General features: G+C 40.2%; 1 protein-coding gene across 1 annotated transcript; it reads right to left on the reverse strand.

Annotated features, from left to right (window-relative positions):
* Window positions 1-4,174: 4,174 nt before the first annotated feature.
* Window positions 4,175-5,179, reverse strand: LOC149918736 (uncharacterized). The gene has a single exon (XM_090138364.1). The coding sequence runs from the start codon at window positions 5,177-5,179 to the stop codon at window positions 4,175-4,177; it is 1,005 nt and encodes a 334-aa protein (XP_089994490.1).
* Window positions 5,180-13,634: the final 8,455 nt, after the last annotated feature.

The raw sequence follows: 13,634 nt of genomic DNA on the forward strand, positions 1-13,634 counted from the left end.
GGAATTTGCTATGTGAAATTCCCTGTTTCAGGTCACTGCACCACTATCTGAGAAGCAGTGCCAGCAGAAAGCAGTGGTGGGAAGGCCTAACCAGCACCAAGAGCCAGGGCAGCATTTATAGGGATGAAAGAGACTGCAGCTTCGGGTGAAATGCTGCACCCAATTCCTGTTTGAATTTCCCAAGCTTCAGTTTCCACTATTTTTTTTTTTAATCTTGTTTTTGTCCTCTAACTAAAATTATCCTTCTCATGCATCCAAAACACAGCTTGTCACTGCAGCCACAGGTAAAAAACTGGGCTCTCCTGATCCTTTTCAGTCTCACCATTTTATGTCTTTCAAGCAATACTGCATCACATGTTCCTGGACACAATTTTGCATTTATTCGGACTAAAAGAGTCAAGTAAAGGAACAAAGCAAATCATTCTCATGTATGCAATGGCCTTCCCACAGCTCCAGCTTATTTCATGTTATTCATCCTAATTGAGTTGTCAGTGTATTTCTGAGACAGAAGTCTCATTAGGATGGCCTCAAATATGCACTTGAGGAACCTTCTCACATTACCTTTTCATGAGTGATGCGGAGCAGCTTCTCAAGTGAGCCAGGCCAAACTCAAGAACCCAGCTGTTCCATCATGCTGCTCCTTTGCCTCTTCTGTCAAACCCAAATTTTAGTAGCAGTGATCTTCTTTGGAGATCACGTTCAACATTTGGAACACCACTTTGCTGGGAACTGATGAGATGCAGCCAAAACACATTGAGATTGCTGTTTCATATTCACAGTTATGTAGGTGCAGTGAGTCAGAGGTACAGCTGCATTTATGAGCTAAGTGACTATTTTTCCCTCTGGCCCAGACATCATGAGGAACACATATTCCTGCACTTAATTTTCCTGGCTTAGCATCTGATTTTAATTCCTTACCTTCTGTTAACAGGTCAGATGGCTTCCTCGTATATTTTCTGCCATACCTCTACTTCTGTTCCCCTACTTTTTTTTTCATTCATTCTTGTATTCACTCTTACTGCATTAGAGAAGCTTTCTGTGGTTTCTCTGATGCCTTATTCTTAATACTGTGCCTATTTTACACAGCATAAGTGCTTAGCGCATTTGCAACTGTCAATTTCCTAAGCAACTCTTTCTTTTTGCCTTAACATGTCTCCTTTTCTTATAAGACACTTTGCCTCTAGGTCTACCTCTAATTAATTAATTCCTATTGCCTGAATTCAAGTGCTTGCTGCCTATGGAGCCCTGTGGAAAGGTCTGGGTACTAGAGAAGAGCAAAATTATTCCATTTGATTTGTAAATGCATCATATAATAAAGAATTGAAATCTATCTGTGGGGTAACAGTTAGAGTTCATGAAATGTTAGGAAAAAGCTGACATCAGGCAATTGATAATTTAAAACAAATTGAACCAAAGCAGTCCCAAAACAAAGAAAGACCAAAAAGGTGAGAATAAAATGCAAGCAAGCCAAAACGAGGGCAAAGCAGGGAGGTAAGAGCAGCAAAAAGGGGCAAGGTAAAATCTTCATTTTCCCCGAGAAAGAGATTCTCAAGAATCATAGAAACCTAGAACATCCTCAGTTGGAAGTTACCCATAACGTCCAATTCCTGGTTCCCCATGGGACCACCCAAAAATTAAACCACATATCTAAGAATGAATTCCTGAAGCATCTCTAGATGCTGTGTTTTCTCTTAATGAAGAAAACAATCAGGGAACCTGTCAATAAAGAAAAAACAACGTACTATGTTTTGCAATTTCTGTCATGGCTGGAATGTAGAAAATTACTTGACTGATAGTCTCTTTTGCTCTAACTTTGGCTGTCTTCGTTATCTACACATTAGAAGAAAAAAATAAAAGACAATGGAAGGCTCACCTCCTTTGTACAATAAAGATTCTTTGTTCTTCTTTTCTTCCACCAATTCTAGCATGTTTAAAGGCTTAGTTTTGTTTTTTCTAGTCATCATATGTAACTGCTAATTAAAAAAAAAAACATGTATTTTTCTAACTTCTGAAAGTTTATGACAGAGATTGCCATTTGGCTTTTTTGAAATATCAGTTTCTAAGGTAATTTAATATCCAAACAAGATCGCCTTTGCTGAAAAACAAGCCAGCCAATCAAACAAGCAAACTACCAGAAGGAAGTGAACATCCCAATTTTTGCTGAAAATGTCATTTACAAGACAATCTCATCCAGGTTCCAGGAAATCCAGAAGGATCATCCCTTTCTTATCCCAGAAGATAGAGCACATCACTTAACCCTCTGAGGGCCGCATCCGGAACTGTTTGTTTGATGGGGAATTCATAAGTCATCACTTTTTGTATGGCCATTTTGACTCCAGATCGTAGTGGTGACACCATATCTCATGACCAGTAAAACTGTCACCCTCGACCTCTTGTTTGTTCCATAGGTCCTGACAAATTTGCACATCATATTCTTTCTGTTCCTGTTTGAGCATCTGTGGGACCCACCTTGTGCAAACTGTATGATATTCCAACATTGCCATCATCATTTCCAATGCACTGAAGCAGACATGCACGTCCATACAGAGTTCTCCTATTGTAATTTGCCAATTACATAGTTGGTCAGCATGGATGAGCTGTTCAAGATGCTCAACATTTCCTGGTGTGACAGCTGTGCATGGCATTTTTGAATGTGGCTTGTCTTTCACATCGTTGTTGCCACTGCTGAAACCCACCATCCAGTACCTCACTGCACTCACATCCACTGTTTGGCCTCCACAAACGTTCAGTGTCAGTGAATATCAATGGATTCCATTTTTTCCGTGTGGAGGAGTTCAGTGACACACCATTGCTTCATATGCACTTCCATGTCAGATGCCATTTTGTCAGCCTGCTACTCCACTGCCATCTGTCACACCGCAACAAAATTTATTGGAATATTGGTGGGAACGTTCAGCTTCTGCTGTTATACTACCAACATCTGCCTCTGACATCATGGGACAACATAATAAAATGGGAGGAATTTCTTCCAGAGCAGCCTTCGTAAGAATTCTACTCAGTCTTCAAATTCACAGAACTACAGAATCACCAAGGTTGGAAAAGACATATAAGATCGTCCAGTCCAACCATCCACCTATCACCAGTAGTTCTCACTAAAAAAAAAAATAAAGACAGCAGTGGTCTTAAAAGATGACCAAAGATGAAAATGTAAAAAATGCAAGACAGCTGTTTAACAAAGACTGTTAAAATATAAGGATTGTGTGTTCCTTTCTTTACCAGGAAACTGGGAAGTAACAAGCAGAGGTGCATCTGAAGAAATCAAGGAGACTAAGACATTTATTAGATAAGATTTTTTGATATTCATCAAATATTTTGACACCAGTTATAAGACAACGAAGAAGAATCAGTGCAAAGTGAAAAATTACTTTTATTGTATATTTTTGTACTAAATAATGATTACATGATAAGTAGTCCTATAACAGCGTAACTGAGAAACACACTATAAAATATAAGAAAATATGTAAGAAAATACAGGTGGAATGACATTACAGATCATCTACCTTTTACTGTATCTGAGTGAAGGATTAGCTCTGCTGAAATCATTCTTGGCAGATGTTTGTCTAATGTATTATTCAAATTTTCAATGACAAAGATTCCTATCTCTGTAAACAGTATCGTTTGCTGTTTATTGTCCTTAAACCATTTCTCCTTTTATGTCTCTTTCTAAACTTTAAGCAATTTACTTTTTGCCCTGCCCACAATGGATAGGAAGAACATTTTCAGTCTTTCCTTTCTTCAGCAGACTTGCCACAGCTCAAGAAGACAGGGCTGTATTCTCAAGAGAAAATAGTGCTATTTCTTTAGTCTTATACCAGACAGAATATTTTATAAGATCCTGCTTTTCTCTGGGTGCTTCCACCCAATCCACAACTAGATTTTCCCTGCATAGTCCACATCTGATTTGCAGTCCACGCTGACCTAAGGAATTTAGCTGACGCATTTCTAATACTGATCAGAGTAGGAGGATATTTACTACTTTTGTGCATCTCAGAAATTAGAGGGATGTTCAACAGTGTTAACTTGTTTTCACATTGTGCTCCACTAATGTCTGTAGATACTCTTTTGAAGACTTCTACCTAGAAAGTCAGTCTAGAGCACTTTACTGAATAGCTGTTATGTCTAAATCTCCTGTGCATGACCTGGAGCGTGATATTCAGTCTTCATCCACCTGGATAATGTCTCCTAAGGCCATCCTTCGAGTAGACTGTCTCTTTACAAAGGAAGCTTCGTCTGTTTCCTCTTGCTGTGCTCCTCTTTCCTTTTGCTTTTTGGCCACATTCTCAATGAGCTTGCTTGCATCACTGAGGGTTTTTTGTGTTCGCTGACCTGCAGATTTCTTCTTCCCTTCTCCCACACTTGAATCCGTGACCTTTAAGGGTTTGGCTTTCCCCTGGTCTTCCTGCTGTTCTTTCATGTGCTTTACTCTGAATCGGCGTCGACAATTGTTCTGGTAAGGATCAGAGATGCTGTCAGGGCTGCTAGACTCTTCATGTACATCCACCTGGAGAGTGGGAATTGATGCCTTATGAAGTGTCCTGGGAGCCTCTTCAACAGCTGGTTGCTTAGTCAATTTTGAGCCTGTCTCTGGAGGCAAAATAACTTGAATTTCTCCCAGGGGCTTGCTGCTTTTAGGGGAAAGGGGATCATTTTTATTTTCCATAGCAGCCTTCTCACTCAGCTTTATCTTATGAAGGTTTTCCAGCTCCCCCTGAGCCAGATTCTTTACTCTTTTTACATGGGGTTCATTGCTGATGGAGCTAATAGCTGTCAGCTTCTGAGCAGCCATTTGGGCTTCTCTCTGGATGCTCATAATCTTTTGAAGCTGGGCTTCTTTCACTTCCACAGGGATCTCCAGAGGAGCCAACTTCACTGGCCTCTTCAGGGTAACATTCTCTGTGCTATATGACTCATTTGCACGGTGCAGGCTGGGAGACAAAGACCCCTCTCTCTTTACCTTTTCTGGCCACAACTTTTTATCTCCCTGGGCTATCTTCTTCTCTGACATCCTGGGTGAAGAAGGATGGATACCAGGGTTTCTGTGTTCACTTCCTGGCTTCTCTTTTGGCAGGATAAGTGTAGGATTCTTGTTGGGCTGCAGGTTCACAATAGTGACTTCACTGACATTGCAGTGTCTGGGCATCAGCTTTTCCTCAGCCATTGGTGCAGCCTTAAAGAAAGCAAACAGATACAATGTTCACTATCATACATCACATTAGTGGTCTATTAGCTTTTTATATAATGTTTGATAGTCTGGAAAGAGTGCAATCTTGGTGTCCCTTGAAGTGTACTCATATTTACAGGCACTGAGTTCTGTGCTCAGTTTGACACAACCCTGACTAATCTATAAAGAGGGTTCCATGTGTGGAGACTTGAGAAGTTATTGTTGTCCTATATATAGAGTGTCCTTTCTAAGCAGTGGGTAGCACCAGTCTGTACGCTGTGATCGCCAACTTAAGGGAAGACAATGACTTCCAAGACACATGGAACGTAATATTTTAACCAGAGCATTAATGTTAGGTTGGAGGAGCTCCCAGTTGAGAATCAGGTGTGCATCTTTCCCTTTGTCCTCTGACATGCTGAGAGATGGGCATTTTTAAGAAGTGTGATCACCCATCCCATTCCTGTGCCTACAGAGACATGTGTCTTACAAGGGCCTTACCTCAGAAAAGTGCCTTAGTTTTCCCTCAAACTCTCCCTGATTTCATAAGGTGTTTTTCTCTAAAGGACAGACACTTAAGCCAGTGATGATTTTGCTAGTGTCAATAGAAGAAAAACTGAAATGGGTCTTGAAAGTGCTCTTCATACCCTTGGTCTTGTTCCGTTTCGAGTACACAAGTGACATGCTAACTTAAAGACTTACTAAATGAGAAACTTGAGGAACCTGAAGCTCATTTCTTGCCTTTGTTCAGAGGAACTTTATTTCATGGTTAGGAAAAGGTCCTGATTATCATCAATAATATAAGCATCTCACTGGAAAAAGAGTTTTGCCGTTGAATTTTCTAGCGCTATGTAAACAATGAAGGGCTCATAGGTGGCATCAGAAGATGAGCTTTGTTCCCATTTCTGCCCAGATGAGTAAGTCCTCCTCCCTTAGGTCCTCTCTTCATTCCTGCTCTCTGTGTCTTGAACAGACTACACATTTTTTGATCAGTCATGAGCAATATTCTTAGCTATAGCTGGGACCTGTAGAATCAATTATAATAAAGATAGCTGACTAAATGATAGCATTAACTTGTTCTTCCTCTGGTGAACAGAGGAGTACATGAGCTATTTTACTTCACAACTCCTATCATTTCTCAAATCAATTTCTGCATTGGTAATTTCTGTTCACTGATGTTGGTGGGATTTTTTTTTAAGTACCTGGATCTAGTATCATCATAAATAAAATAATACATTTCTTGCTCTTCCCGTATCTTGCTGTGTTCCAAGAAAGCAGTTAAGGCTGCCTACAGCTCTGTAAAAGTAAAGTGAAATACAATAAACCTAAATAAAATCTTGCCTTAAAATTCAGACACATAAACCACTGAGACAGAATGAAAGTTCCAATGCACAGTGAAGTATGGAAATGGAAAGGAAGAAAAGGTAAACAATGTAGTACCTCCAAATGATTATTCTTTAAAAGTTCTGGGTTGAAAAGCCTTTTACCTGCCTTTTAAAGGGTCAACTAAAACACAGCTATTTAAGCCTACGGAATGACCTACCTAGACAGTGCCTCTTTCTGGCTATGACCATTCTTTGTTTTTAAGATATTGTCTTGATTTTGTCTGAGATAATTTTCTTCCTGGTAGCTGGTATGGTGCTCTGTAGTGGATATAGGATGAGAATAATGTTGATAACACACTGATACTTTAGATGCTGGTGAGCCGTTCTCACACAAAGCAAGGACTTTTGCTTCTCATACTGCCCTGCCAGTGGGGGCTGGGACCTAGGAGGGAGTTGGGAGCCTGGAGGGAAGATAATCAAAACGGCTGACCCAAATTGTTCAACAGGATATCCTATCCATATGACATTGTGCTGAGCAATGGAACTACGGGAGTTGGCCAAGGGGCTGCTTCTGTCTGGGGACTGGCTGGGCATCACTCAGCAGGTGATGAGCATTTGCACTGTGCATTACTTTTATTATTATTATTATTTTCCATTCTATTTCCATCACATTAAATTGCCTTTATCTCATCATATGAGTTTTACCCATTTTCACGTTCTCTCATCCACTGGACAAGGAATTGAGCACATGGATGTATGGTGCTGAGCTGCCTATCAAGTTAAACCACAGCAGATAGTTTCAGAAGAGGAAAATTTAGCCATGCTAAGAAGGCTAGGAGAAATTTTGCACACCATCTAAATCCTATTGGACTCTTAATGTTAATGCACTTAAAATCTGTCCAAGGCTAATGTACAAGATAAACTGCATCTTCTGTTACCATGCACACATTATTCAATACCTTCTCAAAATGTCCATCTGCTATGTGTATGCTCCTACATAAATTTTAATTAAGTAATTGGCCCAGTCTTGTGTAGGTAATTGCTATGTGCCCAAAATTCCCTTTGCAGTCAGTGTGAGACCCATACAAAGAATGACTGCTTCAAAATCTCAGGATCAAAGTATTATGATAGTGGTATTATCAAAGGGATCACCAGTCTTTATTTAGCAACCACAACCTTTATGTAATTTAAGGACTTTCCTCACTACTCTCGGCTTTCTGATCCTTCTGAAATAAGCTGCACAGTAGTGCAGAAACGCAGAGACAGAAGGGCCCCAAAAAAGTCCAATTAGCATGAAGTGACTTCAATTATAAGAAATTTGGTGTCCCTCCATAAACAGGAATCTGATGATCCTCTGCTTAAAGCTAGCTTGACTTAGCGCCCAGACTGGAGGATCCTCAGAGAGAGGTACTTTTACTATTTTTACTTCAATTTGATTTCAAGAGTCTGTTCATTGCAGGGCAATAAACACTTGATTTATATGCAGAAAGTGAGATTTGAAAATGAATCTTCAAGAAATCTGATGCTGTTTTGAAACCTTGTTCACCATCTTGACTGCTAGGTTAAGAGATAGAGCTGAGGAACCCTACCAGTGATTCTATGATTCTATGGTATTCAATCTCTATCATTCTACAGCTGGTGAAAGCAGACAGGTTTAGAATAGACACAGGAGCCCTGAGGTTTCCTCTTTGTAGGTACATGCAAAAATGGGGAACAGAAAAAGGGCATATTTAACATGAAATGCAGATAGATACCCTGCACCTACATACCTACATACTTCCAGAACCAGCTGGACTTTAGCCTAGCTATCCATCAGCAGAAAAAGCAGCAGCCTGTTGTGGTATCACACAGCTCAGCAGGGCTCAAGATCCAAATCACTGCTTTATGCAAATCTCTTTTATGTTGACTCCAAGATGCTCCCCCATTTCAGATCCATTGTGAGCATAATCAAAAGGAGGCAATACTGGGATTGTGCTATACCTCATTAGGTACATCATGATTGATGGGTATCCTTTAAAAATCCCTTTTTCGTTAGTCACAATTTTGAAGTTTTCTCTCTTTCCTCAATGAAACCGTATTTATAGCAAATTACATTAAAAAAACAAAACAACAACAACAACAAAAACCCTAAATCCCAAGCTCTTCCTACATAAGGAAAAGCTTTAATCTCATTGCTACAGGATAATCTATAGCGATAAGCAGATGTTACACAACTCAGATACTTTTCCTTCCTATCATCACATGTATCAGCTGATGGCTGCAGTTCAAAGGTGAGGACAAAAATACGTACGGAAGGAAGTTCACAGATCAAATCCTTCAGCTTATCTAGCTGAAAGCTTGTCCCCAGAGTGGAGATTTCTGAGTTCAATTCCAAAATAAACACCAGGCCTTCAGCATGCCTTAATTCTCCATGTGATGCCTGAGTCTCTGCTATTCAAAAGCCCTTTGGCACGTGGATATCCATTACACATGCTGTCATTCAACAGGAGCAAGAAATGATTCAGTTTAAACATCCAGGAATTAACGCCTTTGCATCCACTGCAGATTCTGCATATACAGTCAGTGGTTCAGGCCATTATGAATGAAACACATAGCAGGAACAGTCAGAAGCCAAGTAACTCCCAGAAAATCTCTAAATATCCAGTCTCTTGATACAGTCTCTTGATATGCCAGCTATTTTTGGCAGCTGGCATAAGGATCACAGGTGCAGTATCAGGAGCATGTACTGCTACATTGTCATTTGCTGCTCTGGGAAAAATTAATAAGACAGTGATGTCTGTGAACCAGTGGGTTCTAGGGCATCAGATGGTTCATCAGTCTGGTGATACTAAAGTATAACACTATTTGTAATTAGCATTACTGAAGACAGCGTTAATATCACACCTAGATGCAGCGTTAATATCACACCTGGTCCAGAGGAAGGTGTCCCTGCCTATAGTAGGGGGTTTGGAACTAGATGATCTTAAAGGTCTCTTCCAACACAAACCATTCTACAATTCTATGATTCTATGACTTTAACCTCAATGTAAGCAAGTACCAAGGTGGAGTATGTTGTTTTGTTACAGTTCGCCTTCCATTGTACTTCTCACTATCTTAATATGATGATAGCAAGAAGAGGTTCAAAACAAAACAAAGAAAAGACATTGAGTAGTCTAAGCTCCAGCTCAGCATCAGGAGACCCACCTCAAGCCCTGTTCCACCACAAGTTGCTTGTGGAATGGCGAGGAAGATGCTTCATCCTTCTGAGTCTGTTTTCCATCTGTAAAATTGATCTGATTCCCTCTCGTAGTTCATAGAATCATTATAGATATAAATATATTGCAAGTTACTCAGAAAAACTTGAAATGATGATATGTTAGATCCCAGAATAGGTTCACTTCCAAATAACTTAATTTTCAGAAAACAAGTGCTTCACAGAAGCTAGCACCTGTTGAATAGCCAAAAATTGATACACTTAAAGATCTGTAATGACTCAAAAAGTACAGTCAGTAATGCTGAGTTATGTATAAAATATTTTCCCCTATGCAATTCTGTACACTTCTTTACATATTATATTGGGAATACATTATACAGATCCTTTTCAGAAACAAGCAGAGGACTTGTTTTTATATTATGGATTTCATTTTGTAGGTGAGAAAGAGTTTTGGACATGACTTAGTATTTGCAGTCATTAACTTTATTATTTCATAAAACCATATTTAATATTTACTCAAAAAGTGGGGGAGATCCTAAGAGGAATTAAATTATTTAATATAATTCGGCACTGTCTCATTCCTTTTGTTATCACCACTTCTGTAATTCCCTCCTGAATGCAAGAAGAGTCACATTTCAGTTTTAGAAAACCTACAGTAGATTTACCCTTGCAGATACAAACAATTTTCCAATTGTGGACCCTCCAAGACTTCCCATTGCATAACCTAGCTTTGCTGAAGAAGGTAACTCTTCAGAAGATTCATGTAGGGAAGAAGTGGAGCCACAGGACTCCAGTCCTGGACTTATTATTGACACTCTTTGACCACAGTTATGCCACTTAAACTAACTTCTGCAACTTCTACATCTAAATTGGTATACAGTTCCTTATTTAGATTTATAAAAAATGAACAACTAATACTAGATTTCTAAATACAGACATAAGGTAAAAATAAATGACCTGTTTTTCAATTGCAGTCCTGGCTTCATACTTCTTAAATTTGTAACTGAAGATGCAAGTTTTAGCTTCACAAATCTTAGACTTAGCTGTCAAAACAAGGAGACTGATATCCCAAAGACCTGAGCACCTGAAGTTCCCAGCCCCTTCAACAAGAGAAGTGAAGGTTTGCACACGCAGTTGGACCCAGGATGGAGAGCCCAGACCTATAAGGCTGTGGGCTGCGTTGTGTGCCTGTGTGGCATTACAGCACTAACACAAATCTCACTGGAGTGGAGCAAATCACAGCAGTATCACAGAATCACAGAGTCCCAGGTGTTGGAAGGGACTTCTGGAGATCATCCAGAAATGATGGTCCAAAATGCCTGCTACAGCAGGTTCCCTAGAGTACATTGCACAGGAAAGCGTCCAGGTGGGTTTTAAATATCTTCAGAGACGTAGACTCCCCGTCCTGTTGGGACAACCTGTTCCTGTGCTCTGTCACCCTCACAGTAAAGAAGTTTTTACTCATGTTTGTGTGGAGCTTCCCATGTTCCTGTCTGTGCCTGCTGCCTCCTGTCCTATTATGGGGTACCACTGGAAAGAGTCTAGCCCTATCTTTTTGACTCCCATGCTTTAGATATTTGTAGGTGTTGATAAGATCCCACTCAGTCATCTTTTCTTCAGAGAGCAGTTCCAGTTGTCTTAGCCTTTCCTCATAAGGGAGATGCTCCAGGACTCTCATCATCTTCGTGGCCCTCCACTGTACTCTTTCTAGCAGTTTCCCATCTTTCTTGAAATGGAGAGCCTAGATCTGGACTCAGTACTCCAGGTATGATCTGATTTTGACCTGCTGGCCATGCTCTTTTTAACGCAAGGTCCTCTGACCTTCTTGGCCACAAAGGCACAAGAAATGGTTCATGGCAAACCTGTTGTCCACCAGCAGCTCCTGCTTGCCTTACACGTCCACAAAGATAGCAGCGTGAGCAGAACTTGCAGACAAAGAGATTGAGCTCTTTCCCTGCCAGTTTTTCTTGATTTTGAGGTTGGCACTGTAAAAACTGGAGAAGTGAAGCTATCTGCTACAGTAGAAACTCCTGTCTGGAAATAAATTTGATATCTTGCCCTTTCCTACTGATAACAGAGGCCATCACCTTGGAGGCAGTGAAAGCATCTCTGTAATCATTCAGTCTGCCTCTTCTCTGTATGCCACTCATCCACTGCACTCAGAAATGCTCTGGGAGACAAGCATCTATTTCTCAGCTCTCTCTTGTAATGTTTCATTCCAAATAGAACAGGACAGAACAGGACAGGACAGGACAGGACAGAATGGAATGGAGTGGAGTGGAGTGGAGTGGAGTGGAATGGAATGGAATGGAATGGAATGGAATGGAATGGAATGGAATGGAATGGAATGGAATGGAATTTTTTCAAATACAATAGGATAGTAAATTAACTTCTTATAAGACAGACCTTATCCCATGGCTTCACATCATTGAGAGGGCATTATTTCTGCCAGATATATTTCTTTTTACTTTCTTAAACCAATTAAGCCAAAAGTGAAAAATTGTCATGACTATACAGGCTGGCAATAAGGGTCTTTGTCTTGGAGATGCCTTTTGACAAGACAACTTAATATAAAGAGATCCCATACCAAAATCTTCCTGTTGCAAATCTCAAAGCATTTCCTTATCCATTACTACTACATTAGCACCTCCACAGGTTAAACAAAGGAGGCTGAGATTGCTTTCAGCCCATGCTGACCTCACATTGTAGTTAGGATATGCTCCCAGTGGGAATTTTTAGGTCCATTCTCATCAAACCAAGGATTCCTTGAAGTAGAAAAGGCTTTGAGCAGTCAGTTGTGCATCATTTATTTAAGGCTACCTCAATAGGAATGGCAGATGACCAGTCTGCACCATCTGAAAACAAATATCTCAGACATTACTTCAGATAGCGGGGTGACTCATCTGTCAGCAGATCCTGTCCTACTTCAGTGAGTTTGTGGCTTCAGTAACCACAAGCAAACTGCTAAGGTAAAGGAGAAGAAATACAGACCAGGGTGCTTGCAGCAGCACCTGTGAAGTAGCTCTCATCTCTTTAATGCATAGGACATGCCCTGAATATTTTTTCTACCCATTGGGATGATTTTCATACCCACATTCTGTATCTATTACTCGTTTAATACTGTCACTTCAGAAATACATTCTTCAACTGTTCCCATTAAGCTATTGGCAGCGTTTAGTGTTCTACCAGTAGCGATGCTGCAGCAGAATTACCTGCTAGTCCTGTTAATCCACTGATGCTCTGACAGCAGGCGTATTACAAATAGAGCTTCTTTTTACAAAATGATTAAGCATGACCTGAAAGTTCACAGCTTTCCAATTCCCTGAAAATTTACAATTTCCTTTCTGAATGCTGCAGCGTTTAAGGCCAGAAGAGTCAACGACAGTCCATCCTCTCATCCATTAATGGCATGGATGTTAAAAGATTTTGATGTCATTTCTTTTATCCTCAAGCTTATTATCTGGCTCTTATCCTTTTCTCTCTTCAAACAGGGGATGCTTTGTAGAGCAGTGCAGTGGGCAGGCAGGGGACATAGGAACTGTTACTGCTTTTTCTATGGACTTGCTCCACAAAGTAGTCAAGTCACTGAACATCTCTGTGCCTTGGAATCAGGGGATGCCCTTTAGACATTTTGCAATTGGAAGTTTGTTAAACATACTGAGTTGCTCAAGAAAATCACTGTAACCTCTTCCATCTTAAATTTACCTCTAGCTTCAACAAGACACTCTTTGCTTCATTCCATATTACCCAGTGCTCCAAAACTTGGGCACTTATTCAGCTACTATGCTGTGCTCTGGGAAGAGCTGCATTTCAATGACACACAGATCCCTGCACCATTTGGAGACCGCTGTAGGACCTTCCAGATGGTAGGCAGAATTCATTAATCTGTGTCATGAAAATTTAATTCATATGAAGGTAATAAATTGTTTATGTATAA

The sequence above is a fragment of the Phasianus colchicus genome, chromosome 3, assembly GCF_987193195.1.
Source record: "Phasianus colchicus chromosome 3, bPhaCol1.hap1.1, whole genome shotgun sequence".
Taxonomy (NCBI): domain Eukaryota; kingdom Metazoa; phylum Chordata; class Aves; order Galliformes; family Phasianidae; genus Phasianus; species Phasianus colchicus.